This window comes from Pongo pygmaeus, chromosome 2 (genome assembly GCF_028885625.2).
Source record: "Pongo pygmaeus isolate AG05252 chromosome 2, NHGRI_mPonPyg2-v2.0_pri, whole genome shotgun sequence".
Lineage (NCBI taxonomy): Eukaryota > Metazoa > Chordata > Mammalia > Primates > Hominidae > Pongo > Pongo pygmaeus.
In genome coordinates, this window is record NC_085930.1 from 59,698,759 (window position 1) to 59,720,066 (window position 21,308).

A 21,308-nucleotide genomic window follows, 5' to 3' on the forward strand; every position below is an offset into this window, starting at 1 on the left:
CCTGGGCTTTCCTGCCTGCCTTGGGGGCTGTTGCAGGGCTTGGGGATTACAGCCTGTTTTCAGCATCCCTATTTAAAGCCCAGCTTCTCAGTGTTCCTGAGGCGCCATCTCCTGAGGCCAGCAGCAGCCATGCTGCAAGGAAGCCAGGCCATTGCATCAGTTATTGTTGCCGAAATGCTGGCCCCAGAGGCCAGGCCTGTTTTTCTGCTGGGCTCTGGCTATTTTTATACACTCCCTGGGCCCCCAGCACAGAGCCTGCAGCCCCAGAGCCCCAATCTCTTTTGCCTCTGGGGCCTTTTCAGCTGCTGACCAGATGGGGCTCCTTTGGTCTCTGGAATGGTGGAGGTCCTAGAACATGGGGCAGGGCATTCAGGGGCCAGAGGTAATAGAGCCTGTCTGGGTCACAGTATGCAGTCACTGTCTCAGCCAGCGGTCCTCGGTTTGCCAGTGCATAAAATGGGCACATTGGTGCTTCGCTGGGAGCACCACAGGCCCAGTGCACATCTGGAGCGTAGTGGGGTGCACCTTGCTCACTGGTCTCTGCCCCCGGGCTCAGCCAAACTCTTCTTATCCCCAGGACTGCCCACAGATCCTGCCCTCCACGCAGATCTACGTGCCAGTGGGAGTGGTAAAGCCCATCACCCTGGCCGCACGGAACCTGCCGCAGCCACAGTCAGGCCAGCGTGGATATGAGTGCCTCTTCCACATCCCGGGCAGCCCGGCCCGTGTCACTGCCCTGCGCTTCAACAGCTCCAGCCTGCAGTGCCAGAATTCCTCGGTGAGGTGGCCAAGGCAGGGGCTGGGGGCCGTGAACTGGAATGGGCTGGTTATCCTCACGGCCCTGGGTCCTGGCGTGTGCTTGTTCACAAAGGGCGGTGCACGTGCTCACGTGTATCTCTGATGAGTCAGAAGCCACTCCTGGCTTCCCCAGGCCATTGCCAGGCCCTTCAGATGTGCCTGGGTCATGTGGGCAAGTGGGCTGCAGGGGGCCCATGCTGTCCTGGTAGCTGCTGAGAGCACCCAGATCTGTGGTGGGAGCAGCCTGAGTGTGGGAGTGGACAGCAGCCAGACTCATGGGACTCGCACATTGCGGCCTCCGTGGGTCTTAGGCATGGGCTGATCATCAGGTCTGAGTGTGTGCAGGAATAGCCAGGTGGCTGCCAGCCTTCATCACCGTGGCTCCCGGAGGGCAGAGGTCAGGGTGCCAGAGCGCATGGCTCCATCCATCCCTGGCCAAATGCAGAAAACACTCCCATTGGCCCACACTTGCACACTAGCAGACGGTTGTTGCCTGTGGTCCGAGCATGTGTAGATCTTCAGATCTGACACGATAGTGTTTGAAAAGCTTTACTGTCAGGTGCAGTGCGTTCAGTGACAGGGGATCTCTATAGAGCCAGCCATTTCCTGAGTAGTGGGGGAGTGGGGCCTAGTTGCCCAGCAGTTGGAGGCCTGGGCTGAAGTCCTGCACTCCTGGCAGGCCTCTGTCTCCCCTTCTGCTCAGGATGGGTGTGATCCAGGGAGCAGTGGGCTTCCTGGAACTCACTGCAGGGGCAGGTGGCTGGGCTGTTGCATGGGGCACTGGGCTGTCGTCAAGGCCTTGGCTGGACCCCATCCCCTGGAAGCCCTGGGGAGGGCCTTGATGGGGTCAGAAGTCCGAAGCCCCTTGACTGACCCCTGGTCTGTTCCAGCAGTGTGGCGTAGGGTCTGGAGGGTCACAACAGGCTTCCTGGGGCAGGGTGGGTTGCAGGTCAGCCATGAGGATCACTCCTGGCCACCACAGCTATCTGGAGTTCCCTCTGCCGTCCAGCCTTTCCAGACATTTCTGCTCTATCACCAACTCTTCGCCTGCCCTGCACCTTCCACCTGCGTCTCCCTCCCCACCCTCCCTTCTCACCAGGCCCACATTAATCTTCCCTTCAGCTGTGTTTAAAGGGAAGAGGGAGTATCGGGGAATTTGATAGGATCCAATTAAATTCCTGCAGATAAAATAATGATGAATTGCCGGGCCGTCCCTTGGAGACGCTGGGCTCCCTGCACCACCCCAGCATGGGAACAGAGTTGAGGTCATCTGCGGCAGAAAGTGGGCCACAGCTGGAGTCCTAGCCAGGCTCCCTGGGAGGGGCAGTTCCCCTGGGCCCAGCCCAGCCTTGTTGAGGAGGGGACGAGGAGCAGGGCTGCACCTGACAGTGATTTTGCCTGTCTCTGCCCCAGTCGGGGGACACAGATCTCCCACCTCAAGGCAGGGCAGTCCTGGCCCATTCAGCAAAGATGCTGAGGTTCACAGAGCATGCTGATGTGTATTCTAGGGCCAGCTGGGAGTCCTGGTTTCCCAGCCTGGCTGACTGCAGGGAGTGGTCAGAGGCTGCCTGTGGTTGGAGGTGGTCTCCAAGTGGGTGCCACCTTGGAGGTGACTGTGGGAAGCACAGAGGTTCCCCTGGAAGGGCACCTCATATGGTTGCTAGGCTGGAGAGAGGGGCCTCTGGAGTCAGGAAGGAAGCCCTGTGTAGGGTGAGGGTGGAGAGGGAGCGGTTGTGGCTGCAGAAACTTCCCCCTAAGCTGGCGCCCTGGTGGCTTTGTGGGCGTGAGGCTCCGGCCTAGAGGCCGCTTAGCTGGGAAGCCTGACTGCGCCATCACCCAACAGTACTCCTACGAGGGGAACGATGTCAGCGACCTGCCAGTGAACCTGTCGGTCGTGTGGAACGGCAACTTTGTCATTGACAACCCACAGAACATCCAGGGTGAGTGGGCGCCCCGGCGGGGTGGGCAGTGGGTGGGCCCGAGCTGACCGCACCCCTCCCCGCAGCGCACCTCTACAAGTGCCCGGCCCTGCGCGAGAGCTGCGGCCTCTGCCTCAAGGCTGACCCGCGCTTCGAGTGCGGATGGTGCGTGGCCGAGCGCCGCTGCTCCCTGCGACACCACTGCGCTGCCGACACACCTGCATCATGGATGCATGCGCGTCACGGCAGCAGTCGCTGCGCCGACCCCAAGATCCTCAAGGTAGGGCCCCCAGCTCTGTCCCACACCCCATGCCCCGCCCTGCACCACCGCACACCCTACGCCCTGCGGGGATGCCTGTACCTCAGCCTCTGCCTCCCTCAGCTGTCCCCCGAGACGGGCCCGAGGCAGGGTGGCACGCGGCTCACCATCACGGGCGAGAACCTGGGCCTGCGATTCGAGGACGTGCGTCTGGGCGTGCGGGTGGGCAAGGTGCTGTGCAGCCCCGTGGAGAGCGAGTACATCAGTGCGGAGCAGTGAGTGCAGCCCTGGGTGTGCGCGGGGCGGGACGGGGCGGGGCTCCTGCAGCCCCTGAGGCCCGCCTGCCCACAGGATCGTCTGTGAGATCGGGGACGCCAGCTCCGTGCGTGCCCATGACGCCCTGGTGGAGGTGTGCGTGCGGGACTGCTCACCGCACTACCGCGCCCTGTCACCCAAGCGCTTCACCTTCGTGGTGAGTCTGCTGCCCTCCCTCTCTCCCTATTCCCTGCTGCTCTGAGAGGGTGCCGCTGAGGGCTCCTGTGCCTCTTCAGGGCCCCTTGTCTGGCCACGCTCTGCCACTGCTTTTCCACGGCCTGGGTGCTGCCCCTCCCCTCCTGTGCCTAGGCCAGCTCCAGGGCTCCCTGGCTCACCTTGGGCTGTGCCTGAGAAACCTGAGAGTACTGGCTCTGAAGTGCAGCTCCCGGGCATGTAGGCTCCTAGTCTGGGGAACTGTCTGAGGGGGTAAGCAGGCCAAGTGGGGCCTGTCCCCATGTGGCCCGAGGGGGACTTTCCTGAGAGTTTCAGGAAGTTCCCTCTTCCTGCAGACACCAACCTTCTACCGTGTGAGCCCCTCCCGCGGGCCTCTGTCAGGGGGCACCTGGATTGGCATCGAGGGAAGCCACCTGAACGCAGGCAGTGATGTGGCTGTATCGGTCGGTGGCCGGCCCTGCTCCTTCTCCTGGTACGGGGTGCAGGTGGGGGTGGGGGCCTGGCTGCCCCTCCTCCTGGTTCAGATGGTTGCATGCCCCTTCTTGTTGCCTGGGCAACGGGGCTATGGAGAGCCTGGCTGGGGTGATCACTGTGAAACCCAGAGGCTGAGGTTACCATGGAAACAGGCTACCTCCAGAGTGGTAGGACTGGGCGGTGATGGGCGCGGGGCCTGCCTTTGTGGGGCGGGGCAACCTGGCTGCCTCTGCCCTGGTTCTTCCCTGTGGGGAGGGGGGGAATCCCTTGGGTACAAAATAAGAGGTGTTTTTAAAAATTTTTAAGAGAGAAAACAGAAATCTTAACAAAAGCCCTGAGACTTGAAATGGATAATTTTAGATTAGGGATGATAATGGAACGTCCCTTTAAATATTTTCCTGTGGTAATTACCCGTTATCAGACTAATCATTGGTGTCTGCAGCTGAGGAGGCCTGGTGGCTGTGGGGCTCCTGGCAGTGGTGGAAGAACTGAGGGTCTGGACCCAGGTGCAGGCCATGCCCGGCTGCCTGCCCAGTGGGGTGTCCCTGTGACCCCCACCTAGGCCAGCTCATCTAGTCTCCTCACAGCCCCCTGGGATGCGGGGATAGGGCGAGGTATTCCCACTGGGACAGGTGCCGAGAGGGAAGGTGTCTGCCTGGCCCAGGGTAGTAGGAGTGGGCGCTGGGCTCCCAGCACTCGGAACACAGGCTGAGTGAGGGTGGCCCTGGGACAGGCAGGGAAGGTCGGGCCAGGGCTTAGTCTCGCCTGCCCTCCCTAGGGACAGAGGGAGGGCAGCATGAGCCTACCTCCCAGCCTGGTGTGCGTGGGACGGGCCTGCTGCCTACTGCCTCTGGGGAGGCAGAGGCCTGGTGGGTGTGGAGCCCTGGCCAGGGTCACCAGGAGTGGGTGTGGGCGACAGGGAGGCTGTGATGAAAGCAGACCTGGAGAGGCGGCAGGCCGGGTCCCAAATGCCAGGCTGGGCAACAGTGGGGGCCTGAAGGGGCTGGGAGCCAGGGCGAGGGTAGGACAGACATGCACAGCCCCGGGAAGGAAAGTAGCGGTGATAGTATGCAGCCACCCAAGGCAGTACCTGTGACAGATGGCGCTGTTCCCACCGTCCCTCAATGCATCTGCATTCCACCTGCCTGGGTTCCACCTGTGTGCTCCTCACTGTCCCACTCGGGCACCTCCAGGAGGAACTCCCGTGAGATCCGGTGCCTGACACCCCCCGGGCAGAGCCCTGGCAGCGCTCCCATCATCATCAACATCAACCGCGCCCAGCTCACCAACCCCGAGGTGAAATACAACTACACCGAGGACCCCACCATCCTGAGGATCGACCCCGAGTGGAGCATCAACAGGTGGGGCCCAGCAACAGCCATTCCCTATCCCCAGCTATTGAGAGCAGTACCGAGCCAGGAGCTCTTCCACTGGGCACTTGGCGGTGGCCCTCTTGCATGCTGGGTGCTATCCTGCTGGGAAGCACCCCTTGCCAAGAGCTTTTACCTGTTTCCTGTCTTTGGGGAAAGCAGGCTTTGCCTGGCTGAGCTGTGGCCCATGTTTCCAGCTCACTGGGCCCCAGCATCATTTGGTGACCCCCCACCCCTGTCCTGTTCCAGCGGTGGGACCCTCCTAACGGTCACGGGCACCAACCTGGCCACTGTCCGTGAACCCCGAATCCGGGCCAAGTATGGAGGCATTGAGAGGGAGAACGTGAGTCTCTGCCCTCAGCTGCCCACCTCAGTCCAGGCCTTCACCTGGGATGGGGCTCCTGCTAGGAATACCCGTGTCCCTGCCCCTGTCCCTGCCCCTGCCCCTGCCCCTACCCCTGCCCCTTCCCAGCTTATGCCAACCTTGGCTGTGCCTGGAGATCGCTGGGGAGGCACCTGTCCTGCCTGGCGGGTGGAAGGTCTGGCTCTGGGTTGCCGGCTGCACACACCTCTTCTTCAGGCCACATGTCCCTGGTCCACGTGGGGTGGGTGGCCCAGGACCTGCCCTGCTGGTGCCTGGCATCATCTGTGCAGGGAGCAGGCAGCCCTCAGGCCAGGGGCTCTGTCACTGGGAGCTGCTGGGCCACTTGGGGAGGTCCCGTCCAGCATCCCCACCCTGTGTCTCCAGGGCTGCCTGGTGTACAATGACACCACCATGGTATGCCGCGCCCCGTCTGTGGCCAACCCTGTGCGCAGCCCACCAGAGCTGGGAGAGCGGCCAGATGAGCTGGGCTTCGTCATGGACAACGTGCGCTCCCTGCTTGTGCTCAACTCCACCTCCTTCGTCTACTACCCTGACCCCGTACTGGAGCCACTCAGCCCCACTGGCCTGCTGGAGCTGAAGCCCAGCTCCCCACTCATCCTCAAGGTAGGTCACCATTGCCCGTAGGCTGGACCAGGCCAGGGAGGAGGCCCCTCGTCCTGGGCTCTGGCTCACCCCCGCCTCCTACAGGGCCGGAACCTCTTGCCACCTGCACCCGGCAACTCCCGACTCAACTACACGGTGCTCATCGGCTCCACACCCTGCACCCTCACCGTGTCGGAGACGCAACTGCTGTGCGAGGCGCCCAACCTCACTGGGCAGCACAAGGTCACGGTGCGTCTGTCCACCCGGGGGTGCGGAGCTGGGAGAGCCACGCCCCATCTGTGGACCCTGCCCCACTAGCACAGCCCCAGCTCTGACCTTGCCCGAGACTCACCCCTAACTCAGAGGGTGCCCAGCTCCAGTGCAGGCCCTGCCTTAGCCCTCAGCCTGCCACCTCCTTGAGCCCCCCAGACTGCCTACCCACCCTGAGCCCTTGCCATGCCAGTGGTGCCTTGGCTGGCCAGGTGCCTGCCCTAGGTCCGAGTGTCTTCACCCTGCTGACCACTCTGTGCCCCTGTCGGTGGGACCTTGCCCACAGGCAGGTGTTGGTGGAGGGGGGGTCTTGCCCATCGGGAGGGGCTCCCGAGCTTTGTGGAAAGCATGGGTGGCTCCTGAGTGGCCTCCACCCACTGGCAGGTGCGGGCAGGTGGCTTCGAGTTCTCGCCAGGGACACTGCAGGTGTACTCGGACAGCCTGCTGACGCTGCCTGCCATCGTGGGCATTGGCGGGGGCGGGGGTCTCCTGCTGCTGGTCATCGTGGCTGTGCTCATTGCCTACAAGCGCAAGTCACGAGATGCCGACCGCACACTCAAGCGGCTGCAGCTTCAGATGGACAACCTGGAGTCCCGCGTGGCCCTCGAATGCAAGGAAGGTGTGTTGGGGCCGGGGCTCACTGGGGCAGCTGCCACCTCCAAGCCAGGCCCTGGCCTGTCCCCACACCTACTTCCCACCCTGCTTCAGCTCAGTTTACAGTGTTCCTGATAGCCTTGCTGTGCCAGAGCTGGTCCCAGGGCAGTGGGCGGGTGCCTGACCAGGGCCTGGCCCTGCAGCAGGTACCACCTCCTCAGGTGCTGCTTGGGACACAGAACCCAAAGCCAGACTCTTTGCATTTGTATCCCAGCTGGGCTATAAGGCTGAAGGTGGCTACTTACCCTTCTGTGCCTCAGTCTTGTCATCTGTAGAGTGGGCACAGTGACAGTGCCTACTTTCCCTGGGCGCTGGGAGTTGTGGTGGGTTGGCTGTTGCCAGCGGAGCAGCAGAGAGGGGTGCTTCCACCATGCAGCAATGGGGAGCCCTTACGCTTTGGCAGTCCCTGGGCACATAGAGATCTTGGCCTGAGCTGGCCTTTGTCCTTGAGATGTCTATAGGGGGAGTCATGCCACACCATCCTGATCCAGGGCAGCTGTGAGTGGCAGAAATCTGTTCCATGCTGGGCGAGACTTTGAGCTTTTGCAGATAGTAACTCACACATGTTCAGGGCTCTAGGGGGCAGATACTAGGAGTGCTCCTGCTGCAGTGTAGGACCTTAGCCATGTGGTCCAGCATGGGGTTGTCATGAATTCCACTGGGACTCAACTGGGATGGGGTGTTTTGTTTGCACAGGACTCAGCCAGTCTTAAAATGCAAAGTTCTGCATCCTGGGAGCCCTCTCAGTCCCAGACAAACCTAAGTGGCCCTGTGGTGGGCTGAGGGTCGCCCTACCTCTTGGGCAGCCCTGGTGGGACTGGAGGCAGGTGTATGTCGGGGCCAGGTGGGAGGCAGGTGGCCTGGGCCTTCCTTGTGCTCCCGCCTGCTGAGGCTGGCTGTCTGGCGAGGCTGGCGTGTGTGGATGCGGTGGCTGGCGGCTGCTCCAGGCCAGCCGGGTGCAGGTAACTAGACGCCTGGTAGCGGTGCCCAGGAGACGAAGGCTCCAGCTCTTAATTAAACCTGTGAGATGTCCCCCAGAGCCTGCCTGGCACTCCTCTGGCTTCTGATCAGATAACCCGATCCTCGGGCTGCCGCAGGACTGACACCTCACAGCTCTGGAATGTTCTGTCAGGGCCTGCCTGCCTTTGTTCCTCACAGAGGCAGAGCTGGCCCTGAGCAGGGTGGGCCACATTGAGGGTGCACCAGGCCCGAGATGTGCATGCAATGGTGTGGGGGCTTGGGGACAGCCTGCAGCCCTGGGACCTCACCCCTGGCCACACTCCACCGCCTCACAGTGGGTGGAAGGAGCCCAAACTCCAGAGCTGCTCTACACTTAACTGCCAGTGTCTGAGATGCAGGAGGCCCCGCCCAGCCTGCCCCTGATGCCAATGCTTTCTCTGCTCTTGTCTTACTTGATCCTGTGGGAACCTCGCAGAGGAGAGTTACTATCTCTGTGCTAGGGCTGTAGTAGCTGGGGAACGAAGAGGCACAGTAGTTTCCTTAAGATCATGAAACCAGTAAGTGTCAGAGCCAGGATTTGATGGAGACCCCAAGAGTGGGAGGGTTAGGGCATGGAGCGGGGCCACCAGGGCATGCTGCCCCTTACGCCGCATCTGGCCACAGCCTTTGCAGAGCTGCAGACAGACATCCACGAGCTGACCAATGACCTGGATGGTGCCGGCATCCCCTTCCTTGACTACCGGACATATGCCATGCGGGTGCTCTTTCCTGGGATCGAGGACCACCCTGTGCTCAAGGAGATGGAGGTAGGACCACTGGCTCTGGCGTCACAGGAACTCAGAGGCAGCTGCTATCTTCTGCCTTTGAGGCTCCTTGGGTGCTGATGGATGGTATGGGGCAGCCTGTGCGGCCTGGGGGAGGGTCCAGGCCTGCAGGGCCCTGGGCTCAGCCAAGTGGGGAGCACGTGCTGGGAGGCAGAACCAAGACCAGGCCAGCACAGTGGAGCCCTGAGCCCTGGGGTTGGGGCAGGGGAATGGCCAGCGTGGCTCTGTTCCATGAAGTACCTCCAGAGGGCAGGAGGCGGCTCTGGCCCCAGGGCCTCCGTGGGATGCCAGGCCTCATCCCAGCAAACCACTTGTCAGCCTGGGCTTCTGGCACCTCCCCGGTGGCTGCCCCTTGGGCCCTGCCTCTGTTGGGGGTCCCGCCTGTGGCTCTACTGGCCTGGTCTCCTGGGTGGCTCTGGATGCGAAGCCTCGCTGGGCAGGGGCTATGTGCTGGGAGGTGCGGGTGCCTGATGAAGTCTGCCGTGGCGGTTTGGGATGGGAGCGTGTGGCTGGCATAGCACCAGGGTCTCAGAGAGTAGGGCTTTGCCCCGTAGACCTTGGCGAGCCCGGCGAGGGAAAAGAGGGCTGGCTCCCACATCCCCAAAGGGCCCCCAGTGGCAGGCAGGCTAGGAGCCAGTCCTTGGCGAGCCACTGCCAGGGCCTCGGCAGGTTAGCTCAGTCACACTCTCCAGCTGAGGGCACCCCTCTACCATTTGTCTTGGATGTTGGGGAGCCCATGTCCTCTGTGGTGGCTCTGTTGGTGGGAAGTCCCTTTTGAGCTGATACTGAGCAGACCTTCCCGCCTTGGGCCCTGGGCTGCCTGTGGCTGAGCGCTGCCATCCTGTTCCTGGGCTTGCTGCCACACGGGGCTACACAGCCTCCCCAGGTTGTCTCTCTCTTTCAGTGCCTCCATTTGCTGTGTCTGTCAGACTGTCTCTCTCAGCCATGACTGTGTGTTCTGCCTGGGCCATTACTTGTCTACCTGATACCTGTTGGCCTTGGCTGGGAGCCTGGTATCACTGGTGGCCTCTGGGCTCCGCCTAATAGGGAAAATCTTGCCCTGATAAACCTTAGTATGAACGAGAGAGAGAGTAGGGGCCCTGGAGCCAGCTATGCCTCTACTCCACTCCTTTTTCCTACCTGCAGTGTGGCCCTAATCAAACCTCTTCCTGTCTCCAACCTTGTATCCTCATCCATGAGATGCAGAGGCTGGTTGTGCATTGGTTATCATTGTCAAGGCAGAGGGAGATAGTAGACATGCACTCCTGGTACCCAGTGGATGGGCGCATTGAGTTGGACTTCCTTTGAGCTGCTGCAGGCCCGCTGCGGGGGTTGCTGTTCAAAGGGCCCAGCCACGGAGAGGGTGGTGTGAGCAGCCCCTCTCATTCTGCACCCAGCCGCACTGGTAACACCTTTGTCATGTTGGCTTGCAGTGGGCTTCTCAGGCTGCCACAGGGACTCTGTGGCCAAGGCTGCCCTGATGGCAACAGGCAGTGGTGGCAGCACCCAGGTCATGTCCATTTTGCTAAGGACAGGTGAAGCTTGGGAATGACCCGCTGAGCTGAGGAGTCAGGGCAACTTGTCAGTTGCCTTCCAGGCCTGTCCTCTGATGGGGCCCTGCCTCACCAGCCAGGCCTGGACAGCCCCTCACCGGTCAGCTTGGGGGCTGGGGCTGGGTGCTTCTCTGTGGTCTGAGCTCCATGTGCTCCCTCAGGTGCAGGCCAATGTGGAGAAGTCGCTGACACTGTTTGGGCAGCTGCTGACCAAGAAGCACTTCCTGCTGACCTTCATTCGCACGCTGGAGGCACAGCGCAGCTTCTCCATGCGCGACCGTGGGAACGTGGCCTCGCTCATCATGACGGCCCTGCAGGGCGAGATGGAATACGCCACAGGCGTGCTCAAGCAGCTGCTTTCCGACCTCATCGAGAAGAACCTGGAGAGCAAGAACCACCCCAAGCTGCTACTGCGCCGGTGAGCCTGGGGGGCACTGGGGTTGGGGGAGGCAGGCCCATGCCTCCAGCTTTGGACAGGCTGGTCTAGCAGGCCCAGAGACGTTGCTGTGGCAGTTCCCACCGGGCAGGGGTGGGAGGACTCACCTGGCCTCTGAGGCTCAGCTGCCACCTCCCTAGGTACTGATAGTGAGGACCCAGGCTGGAGTCTCCATACTCACAGGCCTGGGCTCTGGGCGAAGGGCTAGGGTCTCCATGGCAGCCCCTGAAGCCCCTGCTGCTCACTCATGTGGGAGGCTTTCGAGACCTGACCTTCGGTGCTGCAGGAAGGCGGGCAGGGTGGGGTGGGGTTGCTGGGTGAGGCCTGCAGGGGCCCTGTGTCTGCTGGACAGCTGGAATGACACCACTCTGCCCATATTCTGTGCCCCCTAGGACTGAGTCGGTGGCAGAGAAGATGCTAACCAACTGGTTCACCTTCCTCTTGTATAAGTTTCTCAAGGTAAGCAGAGGCGGGAGGAAGCAGGTGTCAGAGGCAGGTGAACAGCGGGAAGGGAAAACGGAGAGAGGCAGGGATCAGTGGGAGGTGCTGGAGAATGACAGCTGGTGGGGTCTTGGTCGAGTTCTGGCTTGGGCCCAGGCCCCTGGACATGCAGCCGCTCTCGGCTCCTGGCTCCCGGCTCCCTCCTCCCTCCTTCTGAGGCTGTCAGGCCCTCACACAGCCCACCAAGGTAGGTGTGGGAGATCGGATACAGGCTCTCAGTGCCCACAGCTGGCCTGGGCTCAGGAGGGTGGGGGCACCCTGGGCAGGGGCCTCTGAGGGGCCAGCCTGGGGGTGCCTGAAGGCTCTAGTCCACCACCTGTCATGGGGACAGGTGACCGCACTGGGCTTCCCCTGTGCTGTCCATTCAAGCCCCTCCCACCCCCCCAGCGGAGGGATGCTGCCATCCTCAGAACAGGAACAGGGTGTAGGCCAGAGCCGGGGCCCAGGCTGGATGGGGATCTGGGTGGGCTTTATCTGGGCAGTAAGCAGTTGAATTGCTGTCTGCACTTCCGATGTTGGGACTTATACAGACTCAGGTATCTGGCTTCTCTTGGAAATCTGAAGGCCTGGTTAGCCCACTCCTGAGAGGTGGGAGGAGCCCGGTGTGTGCATGGTGAAGTGCATGCTCCTCGCCTGGCTTCAGTGGTCCCCGTCGCTGCTCTGTGGGTGAAGGTGACTGACAGTGTAGCCCAGTGATTGAGGGTGGGAGCTGGCACTGACTGCCTGGGTTCGATTCTCCTGGTTTCCTTATGGAATCCAGGGATGGCATCTCTGTCTCCACTGGCCCGTGGGGCTTTCAGGCCTCCTGCAGCCAGATGCGGCTGAGCTCAGGTGATCAGCGCACAGACGCCTGCACAGAGGGGAGTCCTGGCCGGGCATCCTCACTGCGGGGAGAGACACTGGACGGGAAATACAGCAGACAGGCAACGGGGCAGGGCCGAGCAGGGAGGGTGGGATTTGAGCAGAGGTCTGAAGACCAGGCCAGGGGAGGGAAGAGAGTCCCAGGCAGAAGAGGCCACTGGGGAGAAGGCCCCAGGTGGGATAGGCAGGGGCGGGGCTCGTCTGTCCGGGGTCGTCTCTGGAGGTGGGACATTTATGTGTATATACCAGTCCCTGGCACCTAGTAAGTGCCCAGTAGATGATAACATCCTTAGGCAGAACTGGAAGCAGGTAACACAAAGTCATACATGTCCTGTAGAAAGTACGGTTCTATGAAGACTGCACAGTATGTATGCATGCTGGGTAAGCTGGGCTCTGTGAGCCTAAAGCAGCAGGCGTCCTGGGTGATGTGGAGAGGGCACCGCTAACCTGGGTCCCTGTCTGATCCCGATTCTCCACACCCACAGAGACAGGGCTTAGGGCAGCAAATGCCTGTAAGCACCGACGTTGGGTGTGGATTGTCTTTCATGCCACGATATAGGGGGCCAGCCTCAGCCAACGCAGAGTGTGGCCCCACAGGGTATTATAAGCAGAGAGGGTGGCAGTGGGGCACTGTGGAGGGGTTGTCTTTAGGCTGGATCGGACATTCCATGGAGAGGTGGGGACATTTGGGACACGCGCTGAGGGATGTGTGGGCAGTGGAGGGAGGGAGAGGGAGGCCAGTCTCGGCCAAAGGAGCCATAGGAAGGGGACACAGGGAGGAGGGAGGCAGGGGTGAACATTTGGGTGGGAGTGGTGCAGGTACAAGGGGTGCGGGCTGTGTGTTGGGAGCTTCACAGCCTATGCCCATGACCCCAGCCCACCCTCGTTGTTAGTAGGGTCCCAGTGTGGGGGGCAGGCAGGGGCCAGGAGCTGTTAGATCTCCTTAGGTCATCACTGCCCTCTTCCAGTTCTAGGAGGACCCCTATATATGCAAGGGAGGACACGTACTGGGCGCAAGGACATGGCCTGAGGCTGAGAGGCGCAGACAGACATGCTGGAGCTGGGTGCCCCCTGGATGGGACTGAGATGGGCCCAGGGCTGTTTCCATCCACGTAACTGGCCAGTGACTTTTTTTTTTTTTGCCACCATATCTGGGGTTTTTTTGCTTTTGTCTTTTTTAAGATAGATATTGTTTAGAGCAGTTTCAGATTCACAGTAAAATTGAACAGAAGGTACAGAGGTTTCCCATGCACCCGCTGCTTCCACACATGCACAGTCTCCCCACTGTCAGCATCCCTAGGAGAGGGGTGCATTTGGTCCAGTCAATGAACCTGCCAGGACACATCTTCACCACCCGGTGCCCCTCGTTTCTATGCGGGCTCACTCTTGGTGCTCTGTATTCTGTGAGTTTGGATGAATGTATGATGCCATGTATCCACCGTTATAGCGTCACACAGAATAGTGTCGCTGCCCTAAAAATCCCCCGAGCTCACTTGTCATCTCTCCCTCCCCCTGAGCCCATTGATCTCATTGTCTCCATAAGTTGTGCCTTTTCCAGATGTCACGTAGTGGAATCGTGCACTGTTACTGTAGCCTTTTCAAACTGGCTCCCCTCACTTCGTAATCTACTTTGAAGGTTCCTTTATTTACTTTCATAGCTTGTTGCTCATTTCTTTTTAGTGTGCCACAAACTTAAAAAAATTTGTTATGGTGAAATACACATGACATAAAATTACCATCTTAACCATTTTTAAGTGCACAGTTGAGTGGTATTGGATGCATTTACAGCGATGTTGGCCATGGCCACCTGCTCCATGACTCTTCATCTTGTAAAACTGAAACTCTGTCCCCATTGAACACCCACTCCTTGTTCCTTCCTCCCCAGCCCCTAGAACCATTCTACCCTCTGTCTCTGTGAATCTGACAGCTCTAGGGACCTCATATGAGTGGAATCATGCATTGTTTGTCCTTTCGTGGCTGGCTTAATTTCATCAGCTTAATGGGGAAGCAATCCAGGTGTCCATCGACAGGTGAATGAATAAGCAAAATGTGGTCTGTGCCTACAATGAGATAGTAGTCTGCCTTAGAAAGGAAGGAAATTCTGACATGCCGCAACATGGATGAACTTTGAGAACACAAACTCTTTTTAAACAACCCAAATCCTTTTCATTCCTTGCTGTCTTTAGAAACAAAAACTTTAACTAGAAAAGTAACCCATGCCATTTTGGCACATGTAAACAACCTGGAAGGGAGGATGGAGAAGCGCTTGTCGTAATGTCATTTATTGAACTGCCTGTATTATCCTTCTATTTGAAAAGTGGCACTTTTTGTTGGGCAGTTTTTGCACATTTCTGACTGGGGCTGGGAGGAGTCTGAGGTCTTCCTTTTCCCCCTCACTGCACAAGAGATTGAGGCTGTGACAAGAAAAGAACTGGGCCTTCCTCTTCCCTGGCCTCTGAGCTCTTGGAACCTGCTTTGCAGCCTCTAGGCTGGCCTGGCTGAAGAAGTGGGTGGAGTGGGGCGGGGCCTGCTGCCTAGGTTGAGTGTGAATGCCCGGCTCAACCTGAGCCTTCTCTGGGGACACCTGGCTTGTATGGGGCAGGTGCTTTGGGGTCAGCTGGATCTGGGTTCAGATCTTGGCTTCTCTAGTTTCCTGCTGTGTGACCTTGGGCCAATAGCTGCACTCCCCTGACCTTCAGAGACTAGCTGCGGTCCTTTCACTCTCTGAGGCCAGGCCTGGGAACCCTCGGACAGGTGTCTGACTTTGGGAAACCCTCGAAGGCTTCCTGTCACATTAATGGCTCTCCATCCGGATCTGCACCCCTTTTCCTCCTCCTTCGTGGCTAACTTAATGAAACCAAGTTTGCAAATGAAACATGATTTCAAAGACAGGCATGTTGTTGGAAGGTCTGGGATGGTCTTAACAGCTGTCTCTCTAATTACTGCAGATGCTAACGAGGTGCCTGGAGCCTCTGGTTACAGGAGCAGAGCTGCTGTTTGTTTGCCAGGGCTGGGTAGGAGGCAGGGCTGCCAAGCCTGCCCCTCCATTGAGGTGCACACACACCTGAAGGCCCTTGGGCAGGCAGGGCCTACAGTGGACCCCATGCCCAGGCTCTGGGCGGGCCTCGCCTGTGTGGCCAACTCAGCCAGCCCAGACGTGAACGTTTCTCAGGGACAGCTCTCCATTCACTCAATTCGTCCAGCAAGTGTCTGTGATGCCCCATGCACAGGCTTAGCCAGAGCTAGCAGTAGGGTATAGTGAGCAGGCCAGGCAGCTTCCACTCCAGAGGGGTTGGCAGGGGTGCGCTAGATCCTTCAGAGAACGATCCGGGGGAGACTCAGCGAGGCAGTGGTCGGGTTACGTGTGCTGGGTGCTCCCCAGGAGCCTTTCTGAAAAGGGCACATTGGGTTGTGTCCACAAGGGCCTGTGAAGACGCCAGGGGAAATTTCTGGTTGTAGAGGCAGCAGTTGCAAAGGCCCTGAGGTGGGACAGGAGGCGGTTCTCATGCTACAGCGTGGGGAGCGAGAGGGTGAGGGGTCAGGTGCCCGCTGAGGGCCCGGGGCTGTGCTGCTGGCCCTGTGCTGTGTGCTTGGGTGCTGGTGAACCTCCCTGGGTAGGCAAGCCTCCTCAGGTGGGTATGTCAGCATCCATGACACACCATAGGTGTGTCCCGGAGTAATATGGGGGCCCAGCTGGGTGGTCCCTCAGAGGCCAGCGGATCACAGTCACACTTGGAGTTGCGTAGTATGGGGTCCGCTTGTGCCACGGGCAGCGGGCCATGGGGAGCTTTGTCCTGAGCATCTCCAGCTGGGGAGCAGGCCCCTGGGAGGCTGGAGCTAGGCGGGGATCCTGCTGAGACCAGGGGAGACTTCTGGGTGAAATAGGCCTCGGCCCTCCCTGATGCAGGCCCCGCGTGCCATGCCATGTTCCTCGGTACGCTACTGCGCCTCCTGGCTTATGTGTTATTTGTGTTATTTGTGTTATTAGGGTTTTCATGTGATATTTGTGGGATGGTGGGTATGTTTTGTTTCCTGATTTTCTTGCAGTCTCTGCTGGGCTTTGGGACTAAGGCTCTACTTGCCTCCCAAAGAGTTGGGAAGTGCTGCTCATTTCTCCTTGCCGGGAACACCATGGCTGGCACTCGACGGGTGGAGGGGCAGGTGGGGGGTAGGCCCGGGGGTCCTGGCTGCAGCCTCATGCCGCCACCCCCACAGGAGTGTGCTGGGGAGCCGCTGTTCATGCTGTACTGCGCCATCAAGCAGCAGATGGAGAAGGGCCCCATCGACGCCATCACGGGTGAGGCACGCTACTCCCTGAGTGAGGACAAGCTCATCCGGCAGCAGATTGACTACAAGACGCTGGTGAGCGTGGCCGCCCTCTGTCCTGGGTGCCCTGGTGCCCCCCACCCCCCAGTTGTGGGGCTGATGCTGCCACCCTGCTCCACCCCGCCTGCAGACCCTGAACTGTGTGAACCCTGAGAATGAGAATGCACCTGAGGTGCCGGTGAAGGGGCTGGACTGTGACACGGTCACCCAGGCCAAGGAGAAGCTGCTGGACGCTGCCTACAAGGGCGTGCCCTACTCCCAGCGGCCCAAGGCCTCAGACATGGACCTGGGTGAGCGGGCAGGGCCACGGCTGCCCGGGGTGTGTGCTGGAGCAGAGGGGCAGGGCCATGGCCCAATACTGAGCTTGGCAGGGAAGGTCAGGCCAGTCCTCCACACCAGGCTGGTCTGGACGGCAGTGGAATGGCGAATGGGCTGTCCAGTCCCAGGTTGGGTATAGAGGGTGGCTGCCTTGCCCTGGTCAGAGACTCTGGGAGGTGGTGGTTTCCAGTGCACTCTGGGAGGCAGTGGGCTCTTGGAGCCCTGAGGGGGATACTCAGGCTCATGAGAGGGGCAGGTGGAGCCATTGAGGGCCAGAGGGGATGGGACAGGTTTGGGGTGGGGCCCGGAGTCCTGCTGCAGATGTGACTGGAGAGGCTGGGTCCCCACAGAAGCCTCGGTGCCAGGCTGAGGAGTTGGGGCCCTAAGGCTTGGGGAAGGCAGGGCAGACCCCCTTAGGCTGGGAATGCTGTGGCAGATTGGGAGGGCTGTGGCATGTTGCGGGGGACTACGGCAGGTTAAGGGTGCTGCAGCAGGTGCGGAGGTGTGTCCCTGCCCTGTGCTGGTGCTGAGAGCTGCAGGCAGGCCCCGTCCCACTACACTGCTGTGATGGAGGAGGGAAAGAGGGCCCCAGCGGCCCCACCCTCCAGCTCCCTCCTCCCCGCAGAGTGGCGCCAGGGCCGCATGGCGCGCATCATCCTGCAGGACGAGGACGTCACCACCAAGATTGACAACGATTGGAAGAGGCTGAACACACTGGCTCACTACCAGGTGGCTCCCAGCCCTCCGACCCTAGCACAGGCCTCCCTCCCCTTGGGGCTTCCACAGCACAGCCGCCAATGTTTGCAGCATGTGGGCTGGACAGCAGCTGGATCTGTCGGGGAGAGGAGGGGAGGTGGTCACATATGTGTGTGGACCGTCCCAGGACCCGAGCTGGGCTTGTGGGATTGCCTAGCATCCCTGGGCTGTCCTGATATACAGTCCCAGACTGAGTGAGGTGGCTGCCTCCAGGCACAGCACTAGGGTGTCACCGGGGTCCCCAGCCAGGGAGCGGGAGCCTGGTGGTGCAGGGGCACCCTGGTGGGTCACAGGGTCCCCGGCCCTCTGCTCACAGGTGACAGATGGGTCCTCGGTGGCACTGGTGCCCAAGCAGACGTCCGCCTACAACATCTCCAACTCCTCCACCTTCACCAAGTCCCTCAGCAGATACGGTGAGGGGCCAGGCAGCGGGTGAGAGGGCAGCGCATGGGTCCCTGGCGAGGGCAGCGCATGGGTCTCTGGCCTGGGCAGGACGTCCCCCGGGCTCCCATGCTGCAGCAGCCGGACGGGAGGACCCAGGGGCAGGTGTCAAGCCTGTCACTAGCACTCTTGGCCTTACCCTCCAGCTCTGCAGGCTGCGCCTCCCCGTGACTGTGTGTCCATACACAATTATGCCACCTCTGTGGTGTCATCGGCTGCCCCAAAATCCCACATGGGTGGGGATGCCATCCCCAGCTTTCAGATGGGGAAACAGGCTTGGGCGGGGGGCGTGGGGTGCCAGCCAACGTGGGCGCTGACAGCCTGGTGCTGCAGAGAGCATGCTGCGCACGGCCAGCAGCCCTGACAGCCTGCGTTCGCGCACGCCCATGATCACACCCGACCTGGAGAGCGGCACCAAGCTGTGGCACCTGGTGAAGAATCACGACCACCTGGACCAGCGTGAGGGTGACCGCGGCAGCAAGATGGTCTCGGAGATCTACCTGACGCGGCTACTGGCCACCAAGGTGGGCCTGGCTGGCAGATGGGGGCAGGGGATGCTGGGCCAACTGAGCTTGGAGAAAGTGCCAAGCCCAAAGCAAGGGCCTCACCCCCATGCTGCTCCCATGACCACTTGCCCAGTCACCCAGGAGGTGTAGGCAGCCAGGCAGAGCCCTGGAGCTCAGTGTCCCTGCCTGCCCCCCGTAGGGCACACTGCAGAAGTTTGTGGATGACCTGTTTGAGACCATCTTCAGCACAGCACACCGGGGCTCGGCCCTGCCGCTGGCCATCAAGTACATGTTCGACTTCCTGGACGAGCAGGCCGACAAGCACCAGATCCACGATGCTGACGTGCGCCACACTTGGAAGAGCAACTGGTAATGCAGGGCAGGGGGCAGAGGGGCATCCCCCAGGGCCAGGCCAGATGTGTTCCCAGGGCCCTCGCCCTGTTCTGATCTGGAGCCCCCACTTGGGGCTCCCTGGCATGGGGACACGACCCAGCAGGGGCATGGCGGGCCAGCCCTGTGCTAACTGGCCTTCCCTATCTGCCTGCGCCCCTTGACCCACGGCTCACCCTCTGCTCCAGCCGCTGAGCCCCTCCCACTGCTGCAGGAACTGTGTGCAGGTGTGAGTGGCCCTGGGTGTGCACAGCTGTGCACACATGAGTGTGGGCTGCAGCGTGAGAAACAGGGCACAGTGGACCAGCCCCAAGCCGGCTGGTTGCAGTGATGAGAGCAACAGGGACTGCAGGTACTCCTGGTAGTCTTTAGTGCGAGGAATTTACAGCCTCCCCACTGCAGTGTGGGGCCGGGCCAGAGCCTGCTTACTGAGGTGCAGAGGCCGAGCCACTTGCCACGGTCTCACGGAGCAGTGGAGTACAGAGCAGGGCCTGCCCAGCCTGCACCGTGCACAGCTACACCAATGTGAGCTGGGGCTCTATGAGGCTGGGTTTCGTTATGAAGAGGCACCCAGCCTCCGAGTGGCCTCTCTCCAGAGTATCTGCCTCCCTGGCCAGCCAGTCCCTTGCTTTCATGCGGCCTGGCCCACCTCTGGGACAGTGACCTGCTTCTTCCCTGGTCATGGACCGCCCAACTCGGCAATGTTGGCTTCCTCTCTGCCATGCAGGCAGGCCAGCCCTTGGCCTCACTCCTTACTCAGGGCCCCCAAGCTCTGGTCTGTGGCCCCCTGCTCCAGTTGGCACACCCTAGCCACACCCTAGCCCCTGGAGCGGGTCCCTGCTGTATGTGTGGCCCCCACCCCAGCAGACAGCCCCACCATTGCCTGCTACAGGGGAGCCCCTCTCTGTGCACCAGGCCCTTCCACCTGCATGGCCGAGGGGTTCTGGGGTAGGACTGCTCCCCGACACTTGGGGTCAGGTGGATGCCCTTGCCTGTATGGCTGGACCCTGCTTCACCAGGAAGTGCCCCTCCTCACCCTGCATCCTGCTGGGGTCTCGCCCCAGTTCTGTGCACACTCTCCACCGTCTTAGCTCCCCTCTCTCCTGGACTGTCCCTGCCGCTTCTGCTGGCTCCCGGGCCAGCAGCCACCCCCGACTTGGTCTTGTCCAGCCTATGTGTTGCTTCCCAAACCTGGGATGCAGCCACCCCAGCCTGTCCCAGCTCTGCCCACTGCTGGCGGAGTCTAGGGTTTCGGTGAGGTGTCACGAAGCCCCTCTCCTGGGCCATGCTGATTGGGCACAGTGGGAGGCGGGGCCTCCAGGGACGCAGTGTCTCCAGGTCAGCATGTTCTGGGAGAATGCTCTGTCATAGTGGAACATTCTAGACCCGTGCTGTCCAGGGTGGTGGCTCCTGAGCGTTTGAAATGGCACTGGTGTGGCTGAGGGTCTGGGCTCTTAACTTCATTTAAGTTAAGCAGCCATGTGTGGCCAGTGCTGCCAGGCAGCCCAGCTAATGGCAGTCCCTGAGGTGGCATTTGGGGCACAGAGGGCTGGTCTCTGCAGGAATGGGTCCCCTGGGCCGGAGCTGAGCTGCAGGTCTCAGTGCAGGAGCCAGGAGTGCAAGCCAGCATGCAGGCCTAGGAGGGTGGTGGCTGTGTGGAGTGGGCCCCTGAGGGCCTGGTCACATCTTGCCCTTGTGCAACCGAGTGCGTTTGAGCACGCCTGTCTCATGATGCTCTGTGTGAGATGCAGGTGGTGGGGGCAGCACATCTCTGGTTGGGTGGCAGGGGACAGCCCTCACTTAACCATGGGCCCTGCACCTCTGTGGGCCTCGTTTCCCCATCTGCATGGAAAGCCGTGCCCACTTTGGATTCAGAGCCGGGAGGGCCACAAGGTCGCTGCTCAGGAGGGAGCAGAGGCCTGTCTGAGCGGCGCCTGGACTCTCGCCTGCAGCCTACCCCTGCGCTTCTGGGTGAACGTGATCAAGAACCCACAGTTTGTGTTCGACATTCACAAGAACAGCATCACGGACGCCTGCTTGTCGGTGGTGGCCCAGACCTTCATGGACTCCTGCTCCACCTCTGAGCACAAGCTGGGCAAGGACTCGCCCTCCAACAAGCTGCTCTACGCCAAGGACATCCCCAACTACAAGAGCTGGGTGGAGAGGTGGGCGGAGGAGGCAGGGGTCAGGGGCAGGGGCCTGGGGGCAGCCTGGACTCTGCTCATGTGCCCACCTG

The 21,308-nt window shown here is 60.8% G+C and overlaps 1 protein-coding gene across 2 annotated transcripts in view; it reads left to right on the top strand.

The window, feature by feature from the left end:
• Positions 1-21,308, top strand: part of PLXNA1 (plexin A1) — a 54,590-nt gene that overhangs the window by 28,580 nt on the left and 4,702 nt on the right. For both annotated transcript variants that reach the window (XM_063661703.1, XM_054481486.2), the window contains exons 10-30: positions 578-778; positions 2,642-2,738; positions 2,804-2,997; positions 3,100-3,251; positions 3,328-3,448; positions 3,801-3,937; positions 5,133-5,300; positions 5,559-5,652; positions 6,058-6,297; positions 6,382-6,525; positions 6,931-7,165; positions 8,824-8,966; positions 10,699-10,955; positions 11,366-11,432; positions 16,551-16,697; positions 16,792-16,951; positions 17,605-17,708; positions 18,052-18,148; positions 18,510-18,700; positions 18,882-19,051; positions 21,025-21,237. In XM_063661703.1, coding sequence (XP_063517773.1) covers positions 578-778; positions 2,642-2,738; positions 2,804-2,997; positions 3,100-3,251; positions 3,328-3,448; positions 3,801-3,937; positions 5,133-5,300; positions 5,559-5,652; positions 6,058-6,297; positions 6,382-6,525; positions 6,931-7,165; positions 8,824-8,966; positions 10,699-10,955; positions 11,366-11,432; positions 16,551-16,697; positions 16,792-16,951; positions 17,605-17,708; positions 18,052-18,148; positions 18,510-18,700; positions 18,882-19,051; positions 21,025-21,237 — 3,332 coding nt within the window. The remainder of the gene's footprint in view (positions 1-577; positions 779-2,641; positions 2,739-2,803; positions 2,998-3,099; positions 3,252-3,327; positions 3,449-3,800; positions 3,938-5,132; positions 5,301-5,558; positions 5,653-6,057; positions 6,298-6,381; positions 6,526-6,930; positions 7,166-8,823; positions 8,967-10,698; positions 10,956-11,365; positions 11,433-16,550; positions 16,698-16,791; positions 16,952-17,604; positions 17,709-18,051; positions 18,149-18,509; positions 18,701-18,881; positions 19,052-21,024; positions 21,238-21,308) is intronic.